The sequence below is a fragment of the Gorilla gorilla genome, chromosome 9 (assembly GCF_029281585.2).
Source record: "Gorilla gorilla gorilla isolate KB3781 chromosome 9, NHGRI_mGorGor1-v2.1_pri, whole genome shotgun sequence".
Taxonomy (NCBI): domain Eukaryota; kingdom Metazoa; phylum Chordata; class Mammalia; order Primates; family Hominidae; genus Gorilla; species Gorilla gorilla.
The window spans coordinates 140,134,470-140,159,288 of NC_073233.2; the positions used below are offsets into that span (position 1 = coordinate 140,134,470).

At 41.4% G+C, this 24,819-nt stretch overlaps 1 protein-coding gene across 10 annotated transcripts in view; it reads left to right on the forward strand.

Moving 5' to 3' along the window:
- NTM (neurotrimin) overlaps positions 1-24,819 on the forward strand; it is a 973,658-nt gene that overhangs the window by 819,247 nt on the left and 129,592 nt on the right. For all 10 annotated transcript variants that reach the window (XM_019037288.4, XM_055356411.2, XM_019037289.4 and 7 more), the window contains one exon: positions 24,624-24,749. In XM_019037288.4, coding sequence (XP_018892833.1) covers positions 24,624-24,749 — 126 coding nt within the window. The remainder of the gene's footprint in view (positions 1-24,623; positions 24,750-24,819) is intronic.

Here is a 24,819-nt window from a genome sequence, read left to right on the forward strand (position 1 = left end):
TAGTTAGCACCAATATAGTGCTCCCCACCCACGTATCCCTTTAGGGTGAAACGCCTGCTCAGTGTGCTTGGGAAAGGCAGTATATTTTAGGCAGCCTGATAAAAGGCTCTAATAGCCCCAGATTAATGCATTCATTCCTAGCCAACTGAAGGATTCATTACAGTGCTCAGGCTGAGGCTCCTCTGACAAATTTGCCCTGGGTAATGAGCCATTCAGCAGCTAGCCACCCTGTGCTGCTGGTGACCTCCAGAAGGGGCAGTGAGATGGAGCTGAGCAGACACAGGTGGAGTACAAAAGAAGGGAGAGATTTGAGGCATCTCTGGGCTTTGGGGAGCAGTTGTAAGAGCAAGAAGGTGCTTCTGAGACCACATCTGCCTCTGGAGCTATGACAGGGGCGTGATAGGGTACGTGGCGCCTCTGTGCTTTCTGAGCCTAACAAGTGAGGTTCAGAGCAAGGCAATGTAAATCTCTGCTTTGAAAGTGAATATGGATTGGGTAACTAAAAAGAGAGTGATACGTAGGAGAAACTTCCAAAGAATTGCAATCTGTCCCTCTGACTAACATGTCTACGTGGAGACTTCCAAAATGGAAAATGAGACATAGCATAACAGAAAGCAAGAAAGCCTCCTAAAGATAAGCTAGCCCAGCAGCTCTGCAGAGTATGACTTTACCCTCCAGGGAACATTTGGCAATGACTTGAGACATCCTAGTTTGTCACAACTCCGTGCGTGCGTGTGTGTGTGTGTTTGTGTGTCAGGGAAGAAATTAGCATGAAGATGCTACTGGCATCTAGTGGGTATAGACCAGAGATTCTGAAAAACATCCTGCAATGCACAGGACAGCCCCACACAACAAAGAGTCATCCAGCCCCAAATGTCAGTAGTGCTGAGGTTGAGGAACCCGGACTAACCCAAACGCCTCCTTTTATAGGAGACAAAGCTGAAGACTTGAGAAAATTGCCTGGCTGAGGGGCCAGAAACCTGTGTCTTGTCTCCCTCCAGGCCATGCCAGGCTTGCTTTTGAATGTTGTCCTGAACAGTACTTTCAGAAATGAAGAGGTTCCTTCTCCTCCCAGACTCCAGGGCACCCTTCCCAGCTCACATCTTCAGAAAGGAAAATTCCACTGCCTGCCTTAATGAACTCACACCGGTCTCTAAACACTTTAGTCTAGGAATATCTCTTCTGGGGGTTAGCTTATTATCTTTATTATGCATTTTAGAGGTGGATGTTACTGCAGATAAAAATAGGAATTCCCAGAGGAACCAGCACCAGCATCATGATATGCTGTATGTGCAATGTTGTTGCAAACAGTTCCCCATGAGGGTGGGATGGAGACCCCTGCATATCCACATAACTGTATCTCACAATTATTAAATATTGATTCATCTCAGCAGGGGCCTGTGTCTGATTTAAAATAAAGGCAAGTGCATTAACTGATGCTAATCTAATCTAGACCTATAGCACTGCACCCTGGGCTGTCTCCACTGACCCTGGTTCTCTGATTGACAGTGTGCATGGGAGCCATTTCCTCTGCCAACCATTTTGACTCTAGAAATGTGCACACATGAGTTTATATCTGGAGTTATAGGATATGTGGGATGTGAGCATAAGAGCTTAACAAGAAAGAAAGGAGGCCTACATGATGATGAATAGCAATTACAGGGAATTAGATTAGTATCAGCATCTGGAGTAATTGTAAACATTTTCTGGTGCTGATGTTTGATAGTGTTGGGAAGGGGGGCAGTTGGGGGTTGATAGAAAGGAAGAGAGGCCAAAGATAAGAACAAATATGCAAGTCTATAGTGTGTGCTTAATGGAACTGAGATTTATTTCTCTGTGTGTCTTTTTAAGCCTCTAGATAGATCACGAAAAATACAGCCAGCTGGGAAAGAAATAGCCCAAATGTAATTTAAAGGAGAGCTTTTTAACCAATACTTCAACTTGGAGACACCTGTCCTATGTTCCTTAAAGATGCTCAGCTCAGGGGAGGAGTATTAAAGTTGCTGATTTATCTTCAGGAGTACAGACCTATTTTTAATTTATTGCCCAGTGACAGGTTTCTTGTTTAGCTTTTCTGTGTTACTCAACACAACCTTCTCAGTAAAGAAGAGCTGCCTGCAGGACATTGTTTTATTTCATGTTCCAGAGCCTTAGAAGAAGGAACCGAACTTGGACTTCTCAAAAGCATGTTGACACTTTCTCTAGCTTCATGGCAAGCAGCAAATTGTGCACCAGGAAATATAGTTGCCTTGCCCACTGATTCACGGCAGATACACACACACACACACACACACACACACACACACACACACACAGAGACACACACAATACTTGAGTGCCTTTTGGAGTGTGTGTGACAGCAACAGTTTAATCACTCCTGTGTCAATAGTTATGTCATGGAAACCTTTGCCAGAAATATGTCTTTTAGTACTGTAGAGCCACAAGAAAGAAAATGTGTGTGATTCGGTTTATGCATACAAATGAACAATCGTTTGTGGTGCTCCTGCTATTCGCGAGAAACTCTGTTCCATGCTGGGGGCCATAAAGGCGAAGCGCACAAAAGAGATAAAAACATTATAGGTCCTGCCTTCTAGAATCTCGTATTCTTGTGGGAATGATAGGTACATATACGAATAGTTGCTAAGACAAACTGTGATATACTCGATCAGAGTGGTTTGAACAAAGGGCAAAGAAGGAATAAATTAATTCTGGCCAGGGGAGTTCCTCTGTTCAACAAAATGATTTGAGCCCTTGTTGTGTGCTGGGAATTGTTGGTGGAAGGGACAGAGTGTGCACAATACAAGGTTTGGTTCTCATAGCTGTTACATTCCAATGAGAAGAGAGAGACATCAGACACTAAACAAATGAGAATTTCAGAGAGTGTCATGAGCCATACTAATAACCAAAGCATGGTAATGAGATAGGCCAGGAAGCTATATGAGGTAGCATAGCAAGGAAGGGCACTGAGAAGGGGAAATTTGAAATGAGAACTAAATGATAAACAACGAAATATGTGACATTCTGGATAAAGAGCATTTCAGGAGAGGAAAGAAACTATAAAGGCCTGAAGGCCCTTAACCTTAGCATCTTTAAGAGATAGAAAGGGCCGGGTGTGATGGCTCACGCCTGTAATCCCAGCACTTTGGGAGGCCGAGGCAGGTGGATTGTGAGGTCAGGAGTTCAAGACCAGCCTGGCCAAGATGATGAAACCCCGTCTCTACTAAAACCTACAAAAATTAGCTGGCCGCGGTGGCAGGCTCCTATAATCCCAGCTACTCAGGAGGCTGAGGCAGGAGAATCACTTGAACCCAGGTGGCCCAGGTTGCATTGAGCCAAGATCATGCCACTGCACTCCAGCCTGGGCGACAGAGTGAGAATCCATCTTAAAAAAAAAAAAAAAAAAAAAAAGAGACAGATAGAAAGCAGATCAGGGAACTGAGTGAATTCTGGGCAAAATAGTCCAAGGTAAAGTCAGAAACTTCCTTCAGGGGTTAGCTCTGTAGCATCTTAGAGACACAGGTATGGATTGTGAATTTAATTCTAAGTTCAGTGAAATGCCATTGGAGGTTTATAAGCAGGGGATGATATTATTTGTTTTTTTTTGTCATTTTGCTTTGTTTTAATTACTCTAGTTGTGATGTACAGAGTGGAATGTCCGTGCAAACAGTAAAAACAGGAAGACCACAGATTTAGTAAGAGTAGAATAGACTTGGGTAGTATTTACCAGAGGGGAAGAAACAGGTCAGTGTCCACAAAACTAAAAAGCGTTGTTGCAGCCCCCTACCCCTGCACACTGCCCGTCTGGAATGCTTATGCTTGCGGCCACCACCCAACGAAGTGCTGTTGCTGGTGGTCTGGGAGCAGCTTAGCCACCCAACCCTACCACCGTGCTAGAGTGCTTTCAAACCTCAGCTCCCTCTACAAAGTGCTGGTGCCAGTGATCTGGGAGCACCTCGCTCCCACCTTCCAGTGCAGCCAGTGCTCAACCTCAAGGGGACAGAGGACAAAGCCACAGACCAAGTTCCAGCCCAACAGGGTTAGAGCACACTGCCCAGGAGTGATCAGCTGAGCCTTGGCCCTCTGAACACCTCTGGAAATGAAGCCATTTGACTATACCCAGCTTGCACCACAGTCAAGCCCTCAAGGGCTGTAAAGAACATAAAAACAAAAAGCCCTATCCAAAGACAGTAACTTCAAAGGATAGAGGAACATCAGCCTTCACATGAGAAAGAATAAGCACAAGAATTCTGATAACTTTGAAACCCAAAGTGTCTTCTTACCTCCAAATGATCACACTAGCTACCCAGCAATGGTTCTTAAGCAGATGGAAATGGCTGAAATGTCAGAAATAAAATTTAGGATCTGAGTGGCCTGGAAGATCAACAAGATACAAGAGAATGTTGAAACCCAATCCAAGGAAAAGAGTAAAATGATCCAAGAGTTGAAAGATGACATGCCCATTTTAGAAAGAACCAAATTGAACTGCTGGAAATTAAAAATTTACTATAAGAATTTTATAATACAATTGGAAGCATTAACAACAGAATAGATGAAGCTGAGGAAAGAATATCAGAGCTTGAAGATCACTTCTTTGAATCAATGCAGGCAAAAAAATTTTTTTTAAAGAATTTTTAAAAATGAACAAAACCTTCAATAATATGGGATTCTGTAAAGAGACCAAACCTACAACTCATTGGCATTCCTGAAAGAGGAGAGAAAACAAGCAACTTGGAAAACGTATTTGAGGATATAGTCCAAAAAAATTTCCCAATGTGGCTAGAGAGGTCAACATGCAAATTCAAGAAATTGAGAGAACCCCTGTGAGATACTATACAAGATGACCATCTGCAAGACACATAGTCATCAGACTCTCCAAGGTCAAAGTGAAAGAAAAAATATTAAAGGAAGCTAGAGAGAAGGGGCAGATCACTTACAAATAGAACCTCATCAGGCAAACAGTGAAACTTTCAGCAGAAAACAAACAAGCCAAAAGAAATTGGGAACCTATTCTGAGCATCCTAAAAGAAAAAAATTCCAACCCAGAATTTTGTATCTTGTGAAACTAAGCTTCACAAGCAAAGGAGAAATATAATCTTTTTCAGACAAGCGAACACTAAGGGAATTTGTTACCACCAGACCTACTTCACAAGAGTTCCTAAAGGGAGTGGCAAACATGGAAAAGAAAGAATAATACCTGCCATGCTTAAGTATGTAGCCCACTGACACTATAAAGCAACTATGCAATCAAGTATATGTAACAATCAGCTAACAACATAATGACAGGATAAAATCCTCACATATCAATATTGACATTGAATATAAATGAGATAATCCCCCCACTTAAAAGGCATAGTGTGTAAGTTGGATTAAGAAGCAAGACCCAACCATCTGCTGCCTTTGAGAGATACATCTCATGAGTAACAACACCCATAGGCTCAAAATAAAGGGATAGAGAAAGATGTATCAGTCAAACAGAAAACGAAAAACAGTAGGGGTCGCTATTCTTACATCAGATAAAACAGATTTTAAACCAAGGTTGGTCAAAAAGGACAAAGAGAATCATTGCATAATTATAAAGGGCTCAATTCAACAAGAAAACTTAACTATCTTAAATATGTACAAACCCAAAATCAGAACATCCAGATTCATAAAACAACTTCTTAGAGATCTACAAAGATATTTAGATAAACATGCAATAATAGTGGGAGACTGCAACACCCCGCTGACAGCATTAGACAGATAATTGAGGCAGATATCTAACAAAGATACACTGACAAACATGACACTTGACCAGTTGAATTTAATTGACATCTACAGAACACTCCACAACAACAGAACGACAACAGAATATACTTTCTTCTTATCTGCATATGGCACATACTCTAAGATCAACCACACGCTAAACCATAAAGCAAGTCGCAATAAATTCAAAAAAGTCAAAGTCCACCAACCACACTCTCAGACCACAGTGCAATAAAAAAAGAAATTATTAACAGCAAGATCTCTGAAAACCATAAAATTGAATGGAAGTTAAACAACCTGCTCCTGGATGACTTTGGGGCAAAGAATGACATTAAAGTAAAAATAAAAAAATAAAAAAAATTTTTGAAACTAACAAAAATGGAAAAAAAATAGATCAGAATATTTGGGACACAGTTAAAGCAGTGTTAAAAGGAAAGTTTACAGTGCCAAAAACGTGCATCAAGAAATTAGAAAGATCTCAAATTAACAACCAAATGTCATACCTAGAAGAACTAGTAAAACAAGAGCAAACCAACCGCCAAAGATAACAGAAGAAAAGAAATAACCAAAATCAAAACTTAACTGAACAAAATTGAGATGCAAAAATCCATACAAAAGATCAACAAAACTAAAAGTTAAGATTATTAAATAAGAAAAGAGAAGATGCAAACACCATCAGAAATGACAAAGGTGACATTACAACCAACCCCATAGAAATACAAAAACTACTCAGAGACTATTACAAACACTTCTATGCACACAAACTAAAAAACCTAGAAGAAATGGATAAATTTCTGGAAACCTACAGCCTCCCAAGATTGAACCAGGAAGAAATTAAAATCCTGAACAGACCAATAATGAGTTCTAAAATTTAATCCATAATAAAAAGCCTACTGACCAAACAAAGACCAGGACCAGATGGATTCACAGTCAAATTTTACCAGATGTACAAAGAGCTAATACCAGTCATACTGAAATTATTCCACAAAATAAAGGAGGAGGGACTCCTCTCTAACTCATTCTATGAAGCCAGCATTATTCTGATACCAAACCCTGGCAAAGACACAATGAAACAAACAAACAAACAACAACAACAACAACAAATCTTCAGATTATTATCCATGATGAACATAGGTACAAAAATCCTCAGCAAAATACTAGCAAACCTAATCCAGCAACACATCAAAAAGTTAATTTACCATGATGAAGTAGGCTTTATTTCTGGGATGCAAGGGTGGTTCAACATGTACAAATCAACAAATGTGTTTCACTAAATAAATAGAATTAAAAAACCAAAATAACATGATCGTCTCAATAAATGCTGAAAAGGCTCTCAATAAAATTCAACATCCCTTCATGTTAAAAACCCCTCAACAAATTAGGCATCAAAGGAACATGCCTCAAAATGATAAGAGACATATATGACAAACCTACAGTCAACATAATACTGAACGGACAAAAGCTGGAACCATTCCCCTTGAGAAATTCAACAAGACAATTATTACCACTCTCACCAGACCTATGTAACATAATACTGAAAGTCCTTGCCAGAGAAGTTGGGCAAGAGAAAGAAATAAAAGGCATCCAAATAGGAAGACAGGAAGTCAAACTATCTCTCTTCACAGATGATGTTATTCTATACCTAGAAAACCCTGTAGACTCTGCCAAAAGCCTCCTGGAACTGATAAACGACCACAGTAGAGTTTCAGGATACAAAATCAATGTACACAAATCAGTAGCATTTCTTCCTTTTTTTTTTTTTTTTTTCTGAGACAGGGTCTCACTCCGTCACCCAGGCTGCAGTGCAGTGGTGTAATCTCAGCTCACTGCAACCTCCACCTCCCAGTTTCAAGTGATTCTTGTACCTCAGCCTCTTGAGTAGCTGGGATTACAGGCCTGTGCCACCAAGCCTGGCTAATTTTTGTTCTTTTAGTAGAGATGTGGTTTCACCATGTTGGCCAGGTTGGTCTCGAACTCCTAACCTCAAGTGATCTGTCCACCTCGGCCTCCTAAAGTACTGGGATTACAAGTGTGAGCCACTGCACCTGACTGAAATCAATAGCATTTCTCTGCACCAATAACTTCCAAGCTGAGAGGCAAACCAAGAACACAATCTCAATTACGATAGCCACAAAAAGAGTAAGATACCTAGGAATACGTCTAACCAAGAAGGTAAAAAATCTATACAATGAGAATTACAAAACACTGCTGAAAGAAATCAGAAAAGTCAAAAACAAATGGAAAAACATTTCATGCTCATGGATAAGAAGAATCAATATTGTTAAAATGGCCATACTTCCCAAAGCAATTTACAGATTCAATGTAATTCGTATCAAACTACTAACATCATTTTTCACAAAATTAGAAAAAAAAACTGTACTAAAATCTATATAGAACCAAAAAAAAAGACCCCATATAGCCAAAGCAATCCTAAGTGAAAAGAACAAAGCCAGAGGCATTATATTACTTGACTTCAAACTATACTACAAGGCTACAGTAACCAAAACGGCATGGTGCTGTTACAAAAACAGACACGTAGACCAACAGAACAGGATAGAGGCCTCAGAAATAAAGTTTCATACCTACAATCATCTAACTTTTAACAAAGTTGACAATAACAAGCAATGGGAAAAGGACTCCCTATTCAATAGATGGTGCAAGATAACTGGCTAGCCTTATGCAGAAGATTGAAACTGGCCCCTTTCTTTTACCATATAAAAAATTTAACTCAAGATGGATTATATGCTTAAATGTAAGACCTAAAACTATAAAAACCCTTGAAAACAAACCAAGAAAATATCCTCCTGGACATCGGCCTTGGCAAATAATTTAGGACTGAGTCCCCAAAAGCAATAGCAACAGAGCCCCAAATTGACAAGTGAGACCTAATTAAACTTCTGCACAGCAAAATAAACTGTCAACAGAGTAAACCGACAACCTATGGAATGGAAGAAAATATTCATCAACTATGCATCCATCAAAGGTCTAATGTCCAGAATCTATAATTAACTTAATTCAACAAGCAAAAAACAAATAACCCCATTAAAAAATAGGCGAAGGACATGAACAGATATTTCTCAAAACAAGACATACATGTGGCTAAGAAATATATGGGAAAAAAAAGCTCATGATCGCTAATTGTTAGAGAAATGCAAATCAAACCACAATGAGATACCATCTCACACCAGTCAGAATGCTATTATTAAAAAGTCGAAAAGCAACAGATGTTGGCAAAATTGTAGAGAAAAGGGAACAGGTTTACTCTGTTTGTTGGAATGTAAATTAGTTCAGCCATTGTGGAAAGCAGTGTGGAGATTTTTCAAAGGACTTAGAACTACCTTTCAATGCAGCACTCTTATTACTGGGTATATACCACAAGGAAAAGAAATTGTCCCACTAAAAAAAAAATACACTCGTATGTTTATTGCGTCACTATTCACAATAGCAAAGACATGGAATCAGCCTATATGCCCATCAGTGGTGGACTGGATAGAGAAAATGTGGTACATATACACCATGGAATACTACACATGCGTAAAACAAATCATGTTCTTTCCAGTAGCATGGGTGGAGCTGCAGGCCATTATCCTAAGTGAACACCAAATACGGCATGTTCCCACTTATAAGTGGGAGCTACACATTGAATACACATAGACACAAAGAAGGAAACAATAGACTGTAGTGACTACTTGAGTGGGGGAGGATGGGAGAAAGATATGGGGTGAAAAACTGCCTATTGGTTACTATGGTCACTACCTGGGTGACTGGATCATTAATACACCAAATTTACCCATGTAAACTCACAATTTACCCAATTAACAAACCTGCACATGTACTCCCTGAAGCTGACATAAAAGCCAAGAGAAAAAAGAAAATAAAAAGCATCGAATCCAGTTTTTGGCCTGTGAGAGTGAAGCTCTAAGGGAGGTTAAGGCTGATGGCATGAATTTGGAAACCATGGGTATCTGATAGCAGTTAAGCCACAGATGGGATGGAAGGGAGTTTTAGTTAAAGAACAGGGCTGATGGTCATGAAATAGATCATGTCAGCATTTAGAGTTTGACATTAAGGAGGAGTAGCCAGTAAGGTAAGTAGAGAATAAGGACAGTGTGATAGCATCAACCCAAAGATGGAAGGGTAGATCTGCTCAAGTACTGCTGAAAGATTAAATTATATTGAGGACAGGGAATTGGGCGTTAGATTTGGTAAGATGTACCTCCTGGGATTTGGTTACACAGAGATTGGGGAAAATGATTCTGTTAATACTTGGATTGGTGAGTGCATATTTGTGTGTGTAATTCTATTTTTGATCTTTTAACATGTCCTGAGTACTATGTAAATCATCTAAATTACCATTTATCATAACCACCCTATTAGGTTTTTTTTTAATTTTGAAAGAGATTTTTATTGATTTTTAATTTTTTTTATTATACTTTAAGTTCTAGGGTACATGTGCACATATACATGTGCCTTGTTGGTGTGCTGCACCCATTAACTCATCATTGACATTAGGTATATCTCCTAATGCTATCCCTCCCCCCTCCCCCCACCCCACAACAGGCCCTGGTGTGTGATGTTCCCCTTCCTGTGTCCATGTGTTCTCATTGTTCAATTCCCACCTACGAGTGAGAACATGCAGTGTTTGGTTTTTTGTCCTTGTGATAGCTTGCTGAGAATGATGGTTTCCAGCTTCATCCATGTCCCTACAAAGGACATGAACTCATCATTTTTTATGGCTGCATAGTATTCCATGGTGTATATGTGCCACATTTTCTTCATCCAGTCCATCATTGTTGGACATTTGGATTGGTTCCAAGTCTTTGCTATTGTGAGTAGTGCCGCAGTAAACATACGTGTGCATGTGTCTTTATAGCAGCAAGATTTATATTCCTTTGGGTATATACCCAGTAACGGGATGGCTGGGTCAAATGGTATTTCTAGTTCTAGATCCCTGAGGAATCGCCACCCTGACTTCCACAATGGTTGAACTAGTTTACGATCCCACCAACAGTGTAAAAGTATTGTTATTATTTGCATTTTGAAAACAGGACACTGAGAAATTAAATAACTTTCTGAAACATATGTCTGTTTATACATTTATTACTTATTTATTTGAGAGACAAGGTCTTTCCATGATGCCCTTTCTGGGGTGCAGTGGTGCAGTCTTGGCTCACTGCAGCCTCAACTTCCTGAGCTAAAGTGATCCAGCCTCCTGAGTAGCTGGATCTACAGGATCATGCCAGCATAAACAGCTAAGTTTTAAAAATTTTTTTGGAAAGATGGTGGTGTCGCTATATTACCCAGGGTGATCTCAAATTCCTAAGCTCAAGCCATCCTCCCACCTCAGCCTCCCAATGTGCTGAGATTACAGGTGTGAGACACTGCACCTGCGCTTATAAATGTGTTGAATACGACTAAACTGTATACTTAAAAGTGGCCAAAATGATAAATGATAGATACATTTTACTACAGTAAAAACTTTGAAAAACTATGGCTAGTAGATAGTAGATTCAGGATTGGAGCCTGAGTCTACTTGGCTCCCTAGTCTGAGTTCTTGGCTATGGTCATATTCTGCAGATTTGCATAGAGCCCTTACTGAATATTAATCCATTCAGATAGAGACCAATGTGTGATATTTATCAAGCATAATTAGAGAGAAGACTAGAAGGTAAGTGGGGAAGGAGGACGGCCTAATTTATCAGGACACGTACTTTAAAATTTATTCTGTGGGTGGACAGAGTTGGCAAACTTTTGAACTTTTGAATTCATTCACTCATTTAATATCAGCCATCCAGCCAATATCTAATAAGGCCCTAGTGGAAGACAAGGTGTGTTTAGCTAGGACTAAATGATAAGCAATGTTTCAGACATGTAGACCTGAAAAGCAAGCATCTTGTAAGACAAGATAAACATCATCAACCAAGGCAGGAAGTACGGAAAGTGGCAGTGAATTCTTTGGTAGAACAGTCACAGTCTAGGGTGGCTAGAGTGCTAAATGGGAGAGGGCCTTGAATGACAAAGCATGGGTTTTTAAATTATGTTATGTGGACAGCTATGATTAATGAAACATAAAAGATCATGAAACATCAGCAGGAGAAATCTAAGAAAGGCGTGACACCACAGGTAGGGATGTTTGGTGACTGCAAAGCATGGTACATAGAATGCAGTTCACCTAATTCATATGGAGGAGGTTTATTACATGGTTAAAGATACGAAGGGTCTCAGGTTCTGAATTTTTGTTAGTTTTGAGGCACAACGTTTGCTTCTATATGCTTTTCTGTAATTGGACATATTTTGGATTGGGTGGTCAGGCTCTTTGATGTGCAGAGGTAAATGAACGCTGTTCAGTGGCATACATCTTTTACAGTTCTCAATAGCAAGAGAAGACGCTGGCATAAAACCCACACAATTGCATTTCTCATAGTAAGTGGTCAGGTGACCTCTTCCTCTCTGTATCCATAGATAGGGGAGAAATTCCTTCCTGAGTGATACCGGGGAGCAGATGGCCTTGTGTCAAGATTCATTGACATCCTGATGGGCCTGTTTTCTCCTGCTGGGAACTGGTGAGGGAGAAAGAAGAGTTATTGTCAAATTCCCAACTTGCCCTTTTTGATATAAAGTTCACTTGTAATTTTTTTTTTACTTGTGTTGCTAATGCATTTTGTTCTCCCAAGTGTGAGAGACCTAGCTTCCTCTGTAGCCTTTAATTAGTTTCTGGATGATGACATGTCTACTGAGAAGCAACTGGTTGCGTCCCTCCAATCTCGGGGGGAGATAAAGGAATCTAATAAAGACATTCAGTATTTCTAGGTGATGTGTTTGACAAGCTTTGTATTAACAAGAAGTCATGTTGAAACTTCTCTCTTTCCCCAACTGCACTGCCTCACTCGCTCCAGCACTGTGACATTTCACAGGGGGATTAACAGAGCTGCCGCTCTTGCTGAGAACTTGTAGTTTAAAACAGACAGACCTGTGTCTCTACCCCTCATGCTAAAGGGGAAGGAGCTTCGCCTTGATCTGTTCACCAGCCATAACCTTTATGAGGGATTTAGTGGCAATAAGGTCTTGGAACACAAAATCAACGGATGAGTTTCCTTTGACAGCAGTGGGACCACCTCCCAGGATTCAAGATTCAAGGTCGGATAATGAGATGTATCTGCCTCACAGCTGCCTAGTTATTCCCTAAGACGGTGGTCACAAGGAGTGTAGGAACAACTCAAGTTTTAATTCTGGCATGAGCAATATTGGGACTGTAGCGCTAGAGAGAGGCAGAAACTCTTCTCCGGGCTAATGACCCTCCTTTGCTGAACTCAACTGTGCAGTTATTTGGAGAACAAGAGAAAAATCTCTGGAATTATTTGCACTTTACTGCAGTCACGGGGTGAGGTGTGGTGGGGACTTCACCACAGCCTTCTTACTGCAGTCAGCATAATTCCCTGCTGCATACAGTTTTATAGCTTGTGTTTGAGTGCATAACTACCAGTGCTTTTAGGCAATTAAGAATTAAAGTGCCGATGACGCCATGAAGGCAGCTGAGAATGTAAGTGAGCTTGGCGCTGTTGGCAGCCAGCAGATTGACAGCTCAGAAATGCAGGTTTCTGCAGAGCTGAGAGCCGAGAGCGGTGACTACCTGGGGACAGGGGCTTAGTCTTTATCTGGTTGACCTCCATTTGACCTGAGTGAGGCAGCCTAGGAGAGAGGAATGATTATTACCTGAGTATCTCTTAAGGGCAAGAGGAGAACATTAGCAGAATCATGGCTCAGAGTCTAAGAGGTTACCATGACCTATACATACATATTTACATATTTGTTTACCTGTATGATATCAAGATGTAGAAATACAAACTTCATCCCAGGGTAGAGTAATGGCACAGACTATTATAGCAAAATGTTTTTTCTCTCTATGAAGTGGGTTTCTGAACAGAAGCAAGCGCATCCAAGGGGCAGAGTTAGCTAACATCTTCCTGATTTTGCAGACAAATGACCCCTATTGAAAAGGCAGTGGGATTACAGAGGTTGAAGTCCTTAGAACTAGAACAGAAGTGTGTGTACCTAGAGTGTCCCTCTAATTGAGGCTGGAGCTGCCAGTGGCACCCTCTACCCATGAGTTTTCTAAGCCTAATGGAATGGGGTCTTGTTCCATTTCTATGAAGATCTTTTGGAGACTGTGGAAAAAGTCTGTCTAGGGGAGAGAAGCAACTAATGGAGTCTGGTATATGATAGAAGTGGCAGTCACCATTGCACAGCTTACAGTATCTGGTCACTTGAGTTTCATGAACATCAGCTGCATTCTTGCTTTGGGAAAGGAAAGTCACAGTAAGGTGCCAGATGCCAAAAGAGCGAAAGACACAGCTTAACGAGGCCTTGCGGTTGAGCCTCAAAGGCTATGGCAAGGCTATGGCGGTTGGGAACTACAGGAATAGACAATTCCTGGTGAGAAGAAATTAGAAACAGTGATGTCAGAAATCTCTTGCCAGCCCCTGGCTCTGAGGAGAGGATGGATGTGAAGAAACCATGCATGTCAGGAGATGTTGCTGAGCACTATAAATAAATCCTGGTCAGCACATCAGGGTTGGTTTTTACGGCAAACAATTATGCTGTTTACCACTAATTGATTGAACTCTGAATTATCTCAATCACAATAGCATTCATTTGCAGAGTGATTAGTAATTCACTAAGTGCTTTCAATTATACCTACATATTTTATTTGATCCCAAATCCCTGTAGGAAGAGCTTGGGTCTGAGAACAGCCACTTTCTAGCTCAGTGGCTTCGAGCACATCATTAGCAGGGTAAAACCTCAGATTCCTGGATGAAAAGGGAGAGTATATGGGAAGCCCTTATTAGGTCTTCAACAAATATTAGTTTTCTCCCATGAGGAATAATATTAAAAAGTCATATTTCCTCTGTTTTTACTTCTGTTCTCTTCCTCACGAAATTATGTAATGAATTAGATTAATTGATCCTTTCTCGTTGTGACGTTATTTCACGTTTTGAGGATCTTTGGCTTGTATACATTTTGGCTGTCAGTTTTCAGGGACACCTTATTAGAGAATCTGCAGTGTGTCTGACATTCTCCATGATGGTTTTGGGTTAGTTGTGTAACCTCTCCAAGCTTCGGTTTCTCGACTACACGGTGGGGAATCATGCCTTAGGAGTTACGGTGAGGATTTACAAGGGAGCAGCAAATGTGGAACACCTGGCAAAGTGCTCAGAATAGAAGGTGTTCGGTGTTTCTTTTCTTCCCACCCCATCTATCCTCCCTTCGTGAACTGGTCCCTAAAGAGAGAGGCCTGGTGGTGAAGGGCAATAAAGCCAGTCATATAGGCCCAACCCAAAGCATGCACTGCTGTACATGGAAAACACGCACAGCTGGGAAACAGATGGCCCTGCCTGGATGGCAGGTCCACATTCATGATCACCGATACATCTCTTATGTTTCCATGTTAAAAAATTGATGAAGAGACACTTCTTAGTAATTTCTTAGATGTGACCCACATAATAGGGCACTTATGATTACATGTAGTTGCTGTGAAATTCAATTTTTACCATTATGCCCCAAAGCCAAGAGGCATGGAATAAGGAAAGAATGGTATGGACTTCACTCTCTTATGTCTCCATCAGGAATGACTAAAACTCGGTCAAGAGGCAGAGCTCATAAAGACTTCCTTCCACATTTCAGTGGATCCTGAAAGGAACAAGTTCCAATCTTCAGAACCACTGGTTTATGACTAATCCTGAAAAAATCACTAGGTTTTTTCCCTAGAGCTTCAGGGTTTTCTAGCCAACATGAATGGTTTTACTATGGAGGGTGAGAGAAGGAATGAGATGTAACAAATGACAAAAGGGTTCTGGTGAAGAGAATAATAATCCACCGAGGTTATGCCATTAAGGAGCTTTCTACATTTTCAAGCTCTCATTTGGAATTCTGAATGTCTGTAATGTGACCCTTCCCTTCTTGAAAATGATGGCAGCAAGCACATTGCTGACAAAAGAATGGGGTCCTGTTGCACAGCACACCCTGGCCTGGGGCCTGAGTCCTCATTTAAAGATGCTGTTTATCCTCAAACCTTGAGCACATCAGCAGGGCGTGTGGTCCATCCCAATGTCCAAACCAAAACAGCCCCCTACTGCACTAAAAATCTCTATTTCTCTTCGTATTGGTCTCTAGAGGTACACATTTTTAGTAACACTAAGAAAGGACATTTGATGAATGCTTTATGTATAAAAAGTGACTTCTTAACATTTTAATCTGATCCACAGAACATCTATTTTGAGGAGAAAAGATAGGTATTGATATATAATGAATACAATCAGAGACTCTAATGATTGCCATGCACTTATACAGCTAGTAACTGTGGGGTGTGGGCTTAAAACCTCGGCTTCTGAGATGAAGCTTAGGGTTCTTTTTTTATCAAAAGAGACCTTAGGGATCTTCCTGTATATTCCCATGATTCCATGTGCATTTGTTATTTTTCTAACCCATATTATTTCCATTTGAAAAAACACTGCGCGGTGGCACATGCCTGTAATCCCAGCACTTTGGGAGGCTGAGGCGGGCAGATCACGAGGTCAGGAGATCGAGACCATCCTGGCTAACACGGTGAAACCCCGTCTCTACTAAAAATAACACACACAAAAAAATTAGCTGGGCTTGGTGGCAGGCGTCTGTAGTCCCAGATACTCGGGAGGTTGAGGCAGGAGAATGGCGTGAACCTGGGAGGTGGAGCTTGCAGTGAGCCTAGATCGCACCACTGCACTCCAGCCTGTGCAATAGAATGAGACTCCATCTCAAAAAACAAACAATAGCAACAGCAACAAAAAAAACACTGCAATTTTCAGCTATATGTCCTTGAACAAGTTCCTTGACTCCTCTGAGTATCAGTATCCTCATCTGTAAAGTGTGGGAACTAATTAGGATGACCAATGCATCCCCATTTGCCTGAAATGCTTTTGGTTTCAGCAGTGAAAGTTTTATGTCTCAAGAAACCCTCCAATTCCAGGTAGACCTGGGCAGTTGGTTGCCTTAGAGAGAATATCTATTTGTGGGGTTCATACGGTGAAAAATAAAATAAAGGTAATATATCCAAACACCTGTTATACAGCAGGTATTTAATAAATGGTAATTATCAACATCATTATGTTCACTTACAGTCCTTGGGGGCAATTTAAAGATCTTGAGGAAATTCAGTCATTTCAATTTGTTTGCATTTGCATACAGCCTTGATAGAACACCGTAATTCATTCACTCAGAAAAATTGTTGCACAAACGATGCCAGGCATTATGATATGTGATGACCATTTTCAGTGAACGAGACACCAGTGGAGCTTACATTGTACTTAGGAGAGGCAGACAGTTCTGTAGCAAGCCAGGCAGGCTGGGGGTTCTCTTGTAGAAAGGGGGTTTGAGGAAGGCTTCTGTGAGGAGCTGAAATTGAAATAATTAGACAGAACCAGTGTGAGTAGCAGGAGAAAGGCAAGTGTGAAGGATGGAGTCAAAGGTGGGCTTGAGGCATTTGAAGAGGACAGGTGGCCAGCAGGATGAGGAAAGGAGAATGCTGTGGGAAGAGCATGGAGAGGGAGGCGGCATCCAGAGTGTGCAGGGCCTTTGATACCAAAGAAGGAGTTTGCCTTCATGCTCCGTGACAGATTCATTTCTCCGTTCAGTCTGGATAAGAGAAGGGAAGTCCTAACCAAGCACATTTGCCACAGCCTGAATCCCACCTGAAGCACTCAACTGTGCCTAGGCTTTGCTTGGGTACACAGTGGCCCTTGGGAAAAGATGGATTTTTCCAAGCTTTCCAATCTGGGTTGGACATTCATGCACCAGGCTGTTCTCATAGGCCTTAGTGTCTCTGCACGTGGTCTGGAAGCCAGAAAGGTTAAGAGCACTCCAGATTTGTCCCATTAATTCTGTAAAGACAAAGGTCCCTAAAGAGGCCTTAGCAGTGAAGCAGCCCTTGCTGTGAGAACTGCCCGGAGGAGATGTGGGCATCTCCAATCTTCAAGACAGAGGAGAGGCAGGAGGGGAACCCCCACTGCCAGCCAAGGAAGCCATCTGGGATCTGTAGATCTGCATGTGCTGTGCAGTTACCTGGTCCAAGTGGCTTATGTGCATTCTCAGCCCCACAGGACTGCACAGTGCTTAATAAAGCATCCTAATTTGGATTTAATAGGATATCCACTGTGTGCTAAAAACAGCAAATTGCTATTTATTAATGACATAATTATTAAAACTCAACACCTGGGCAGTGGAAGCTAAACCAAGAGTAGGGAAGTTCCTCAGAATACTGTTTTAATAATTATCTTATTTAATTATTTACACATTTGAATTAAAATTCAATAAGAGCCAGATTAAACATTAACATAATGTATTAAACATGGAACTGTATCCAAACAGCATGGCTCCCTTGGCTTCTGTCTTTCTTCCTAAACATATCCTAACCACTCCTTGGTCTTTCTGTTTCTATAATTGGTATATTTTCTAGATTCAGCTCTCAGAAGCCAGGAGGCACCACATACATGCCTGTGGGTAAAAGCCAATGACCTTTTCAAAGGACTCTTCCACTCATAGCAGGTCTAAGTTACTATTGGCACGTCAGTTCTTACCCCTCTGCTCTTTACCTTTCATGTGGATTCTGAAACTGGGATCTTGCCCAGACCTCCGATCCTCTGATTCCAACTGCTAACATAATAGTAATATTCTTCCTGGATGTCCCTCATCATCTCACCATCAGCAAGTCTAAGACAGAATCACACTAATGTTCTCCCCAAAAGTAGTTCCCCCTAGAAGGTCTAGGGGTCTCCCTGTGCAGCCATCCAGATGCTACTTAACAGAACGGCATTCCTGCTTGACCCCATCTCCCTGGTCGTCCTCCTAGCAACCATTTGTGCATTTTTCCTGGGCATGGCTCTCCAATCCATCCCTTGCTTTTCATCTTTTCAGAGCCAACAGTTTAATCCAGGCTTTGAACATCACTGTCGATTGATTTCTGTGACTCCAGTTTCTGTCTATTTTACTCTATCTGACACAATGTTAACAGATTCTTTTTCTTAAAATAAATTTTTTAAAAATTACGACATTTCTTTTAAAAAAATTCAAATGCGTGTCACTGCCTGTAGGATAGAGCTAAAAGCTAGGCACTAGGCGTTCAGGCCCTTCCATCATCTGGCTCTCATTCACTTCATGATCTTGTATCCCATTTTTCATTGATTCTGTCAAAATTTATGGACTGTCCATTCTGTGTTGACACTGCATATATGTGTTTGCCAAGCACATACAATATTAAAACTCACTCACTGAGCACTTCACGTTGCCAGAAACTGTTCTCAATGCGTTTCATAACTTACTCCTATGTCTTTGAAACAGTCTTTATGAGGTTCAGACAGTTATTAGCTCCATTTTATAAATGTGGAGAGCAAGACACAGGCAGGTGAAGTAACTTGGCCAAGGTTGCCCAGTTAGAACATAGTAGAGCCGAATCTCAGCCCCTGCTCTGCGTTGCCTCTTGTAGTCAATAGACATTGTATTTCTTCAGTTTGTGGATTTCTGCCTTCCCATCTGTGCCCATGCAATTCTGTCCCATTTGAAACAGCTTCACTTTTTCTGCATAGATACCTGTTTCTCATTTATTGAGACCTAAAGTAAACTCCAATTTGAGGTGAAGCCATCTCTGGAACTCTCGCTAGCTGTTATCCTCCCTCCTAGTAACTCATAGCACTTAAAGTTTGTACTGTTCATTCACATTCAATCATACACAATTTTCGAACATATTTTGCCTTGTTATTCAACTCTCTGGAATGTTTTCATGCCCTGTTTCCCCAAACAGATTGTAAGTTCATAGAGGGCCAGGTAAATTGGTATATGTCTGCATGTCCTTCATATACCTAGCACACCATTGTGTAACAGTAGGTGTTCACAAAATGTTCATTGGATGACTTTTGGCCCAGCTTCTAAAGCAAGGGTCTCCAAACCTCAGGCCACATACCGATACTGCTCTGTGCCCTGTTAGGAACCAGGCCACACAGCAGGAGGTGAGCAGCTGGTGGGTGAGTGAGTGAAGCTTCTTTTGTATTTACAGCCACTCCCCATTGCTGGCAATACCGCCTGAGCTCTGCCTCCTGTCAGATCAGTGGCAGCATTAGGTAGGAGCAGGAACCCTTATTGTGAACTGCCCATGCGAGGGATCTAGGTTGTGCACTCCTTGTGAAAATCTAATGCCTGATGGTCTGTCACTATCTCCCATCACCCCCAGCTGGGACCCCCTAGTTGCAGGAAAACAAGTTCAGGGTTTCCACTGATCCTACATTATGGTGAGTTGTATAATTATTTCATTATATGTTACAACATTACAATGTAATAATAATATAAATACAATGCATAATAAATGTAATGTGCTTGAATCATCCTGAAACCATTCCTTCCCGCATCCCCAGTTCATGGAAAAAATTATCTTCCATGAAACCTGTCCCTGGTGCCAACCAGGTTGGGGACTACTCCTCTAAAGTAGACTTCTTCCATTAACAGTTGTGCCTGGCCACAAAATGTCTTACTAATAGTGCTTGCCTTATGTTGTCTCCTTTGCCTAGGATATCTTTCCTCATTTTCTCTCCAGATATGATTAATTTTTACTTACTCCTAGGGCTTAACTTAGGCATCACATATCTAAGAAGCCTCTTGTGACATCCATGTCAAGGTTGGCTTAGATGTGTATCCTCTGTGTCTCCATAACACCTGATTCACCATTCTGTGTCACCATACATTAGAATATTAGGCTTCTGCATCTATTTTGATATCTTGAGGCTGTGAACTCCTTGAGGAAAAGGATGGTATCTTATTTAGTTTATGTCTCTAATGCTTGGCACAATGCTGGCATATGGAAAGTGATCAATGAATATTGAAGAAGGAGTGAATGAATGAAAATAAGCAAAAACAATCCTAGTATGTTTCTAACAGTCTGAGTGATGAGAAGTCAGATATAGAATGTATCCATGGAAACAATATAAAAATATAAGTAGCCCTATCTCATACTTGATCAGAAGCTTCCTTATGAGGATGGCTTAGCTAAAACCACAGTGCACCCTAATCAATTCAAGTAGTCTTGAATACTGACAATGTACTAGAAGTTGCCACCTGGAAAATCATATTTTGACTCCCTTAGCATCTTAGGCATATGCCAATTTGTTTCTGATAATTGGGATTGCTCCCCTAGTCAAACCACCTCATCTCTATGCCGTGAATGATCTGTCTTTCTCACTCACCCAAGGGCAATTTGCCTCCTTCAAACTGTATTCTTAGGCAGAATTTAAAGGACAGCAAGCACTTCTCCAACTTCTACCTCATGAGTTGGATATTTTCCAATTATTAGTGGGGGGAGACAATTCTAGATGATTCTTCCAAGCATGAGGTGCGATTGTCTCATTTAATATACTTACTGCACTGACAGCTCTGGCCCAAACCACCTTCTATCCTACTTGGGGACTGTCCATTGTTCTCTAGTGTATGATTAGCAGATTAGCTATCATGTAGGAAGCCAGGAAAATGAACTCACAGTAAGCCCTTCCAAAGCAAGAGTAATTCATTACCCGGCCTGATTTCCACTTAAAATGTACTTTAAGCACACTTCCAACTACAAACCCTAAATCACCCTGTGTTCACAAAGTCCATCATTTTTTATTTTATTGCATGGCGTTGGCGTGACATAATCCCTTGCAGAGCATCTCGGAGTGCTTTACAGATCAATAAATTACGTACCTGCACAGTTGAAGCAACGTCTGCAAGGCCAGCACAGACATTCTGCAGGCAGCCTGTCCTCCAGGAAGCAAGCAAGGCTGTGCGGGTGCTAAGAGTGAGCAGGGACAGGGACCAGCAAATGTATGGGTTAGTGTTGGGGGGTGGGGGAAGGAGGTGGCTGGTGCATGAGATGGGAATGCTCTAGTTAAAACTCTGAATAAAACACATCAAAGTGTCTATTTTTGCAATGATCAATTTAAATGATTCCAGAACTAAGAGAATTTAGAAGTTTGTACCTTTCAGGCAGTCAGCAAATCAAATGCTCAGTCATTAACTCATCAATTACCTTTCTGTCCTGGAAGGCTCCATGTAGCTTTTAAAATGATACAACCATAAATTGCATTGTTATATCTTAAAAGTCCCAGATTGCAGAGCTAGCATTCTCTCTCCTCCAACCCTTGTCCATGTCCACTCTCCATTATTTCTGTCCCACCAAATGCTTATGGGAGTGCAATTAAGTGTGTATGTGTATGTGTGTGTGTGTGTGTGCATATGCAGAGACACACACGCTGCCTGTCTATCTGAAGCTCAATGAGGATGGAAATCTAAAAATGATTAACTGTTGCTTACTCTGTGTAACATACCCTATTTAGGACAGCAAAAAACTAAAAAGTTAAGTGAGGATCTTTTTAAATATCTTATGTTAATGTAATTTATAGTATGAAAGGAAAGGTGGGAACGTGTTACATAAAAGTTTACTTTAAATGCCATATAGGAGATACTACAGTGCTGTGGAATCCCCAGGAAGGAGAGGTCATGTCCTCTTCGGGTTCATCTGGACAGCCTTATCAAAGGGGTGGTAATTCTCTCAGGCCTTGAACAATTTTAATAGATGTGGATAAGCACAGAGAAGAGTGTAAGCACTGAAGTCAGCAACAAGGGCATGGGGATAAGGAGATAGCTCAGTGCAGCACAGATAAGTACAGCACACGCTTATTAAGGATGAGCATTTCAACTGGGTGGATGCAGGACATACATGGAAGGTAACACTGGAGAAGGAGAGAAGGGGAAGAAGGCTAAGATATCTTTATAAACCCCCTTTTCATGAAGGAAAAGATCCAACACAACTAGGAATGAGTGAGTAATGGTTCAAGTAGAGGCAAGACCAGCATTAAAATTTGCAAACCCGTCTGATTTTAGTGTGAGAGCCCCACTCTGACCTCGCAACAAGCAATAAAGTCATCGTGCAGCTTCCCTGGGCTCTCCGGCAGGCCCGATCACATTGTAAGCCAAGTGGATGGTGTGCTTTAGAATTGCACAGCATGGTGGCTCTGAGGAATACTTATTCAAGGAAAGAATATAACATGAAGAAACAGAAGAGTGCTGGATGGAGGGGACACTTAACTTGCCAAGAACTAAGAAGTCAAAACCAGCATCAGTAGGATTGAAAGAATATCTGCCAATGACCCAACTCTGAGGTTGTTATGGACACGTTGCACACAGGTTGGGAAGGTGGTTCCCTTGAATAACCATTATCACTCAATTCTGTAAATATTTGTTGAGCTCTTAGCGTGGATACAGATATAAGTAACACATCGTTCAGGTCATCAGAAAGCTCATGGCTTAGTGGGTGATGCTAAGCACATAACCATAGCATAGTGAAATAACTGTCTAGAATTGGAGTTTGGGAGCTCAATAAATGACATCTTTACTCCATCCACTTGAATGTTAAAACACATAAGACAGATAAGTAGACACATGGAACCAAATATCACGTGTTTACTAGTGGTAAAGCTGAGACTGGAGAATTAGGCTCAGATGTGCAGCAACAATGAGGTTCTACGACTGGACCCCGGAAAGAAACGCACACACATGCAATGGCTGGATGTTCCACAGGCCCTATCCAGTCCTTGTGGGTGCTGCTTCTCAAAATAAGCACATGGAGGAGCACAACATAATATAAGCTTCAGAAGGTTCCAAAATAGAAGACCAAAGGAAGTAGACATCCTGTCTCCAACTTTACCTATTAGAATGAACCCCTTCTCTCCCTAGGGGGAGTCATTTAGTGGAGAAAGAAGGTGGGGGAGAGAGAGAGAGAGATGTTATGGCTAACTGAGGTTTAATTTGATTCCCCACCAGGTGTGTAGAATGTGCTCTGGGCACATGGATGAAGAAGCAGCGGTCAATTTGAGATGTCCAAAAGGGCAGAGAAGTGTAGAGGGTAGGGAAAGTTTCAACAAAGAAAGTGGCATTTGCTTTGGGCCTTAAGGATGGCTGCGCGTGCACTTTGATAGGCTGAGGCTGGTGAATTGCTTGAGCTCAGGAGTTTGAGACCAGTCTGGGCACATGGCAAAACCTTGTCTCTACAAGAATAAACATAAAAATTAACAAGGAATGGCGACACATGCCTGCAGTCCCAGCTACTTGGACTGAGGTAGGATTGTTTGAGCATGGGAGGTCAAGGCTTCAGTGAGCCATATTTGCACCACTGCACTCCAGCCTGGGTGACAAAGTGAAACCCTGTCTCAAAATAAAAATGACAACGAGAATGGCTGGGAGTTGCCCAGGAAGGATAAAAGGAACAATATGAACCCAGATACTTGATACCCAGACAGGGCATGATGGAGAACAAGGGAGTCAGCAGAGGTGGGATCACTGGGGATGGCCATGGAAAGGTGGGCTGATGCTTGATTCTGCATGGCCTCATGCCTAGAAGGAGTCAGGCTATGACCAGGTGGCCATGGGGAGCCATTGGAGCTGTTTAGACAGAGATGTGATATGATCAGAATTGCATTCTTTCAAGACATCGCTGAATGCAGTGTGGAGGATGGCTCATGGATATGTGTTGGAGGTGGGTGGGGGTGAGTGGATACAGGAAGAGGGTGGAGGCTAGGAGAACAGCTATTCCAGTGTTGCAGTAGAATTTATTCCCATTCGGACTCCCTGACTTTGTGTTTAAATAGGAGGAAATCAAAGCTAAATTAAAGGTAAGACTTTTTTATGTTTAAGGTAATTCCTCTAATTTCTCATCGTTAACTTACTGTAGTCCATATATTTTACTCTTTGGACTGTTCTGCCAACTACCATGTTAAGACAACTAAGAAATGTTTCAGGAGGATTTTTATTTTCATTCTGTCTTGTTTCCACAGTATCTCCCAAAATTGTAGAGATTTCTTCAGATATCTCCATTAACGAAGGGAACAATATCAGCCTCACCTGCATAGCAACTGGTAGACCAGAGCCTACGGTTACTTGGAGACACATCTCCCCCAAAGGTAAGAGAACAGTTTGTTGCATTGCATCATGAGGATAAATGGGGGAATTTTGGGCCTTTGGTAGGAGGTT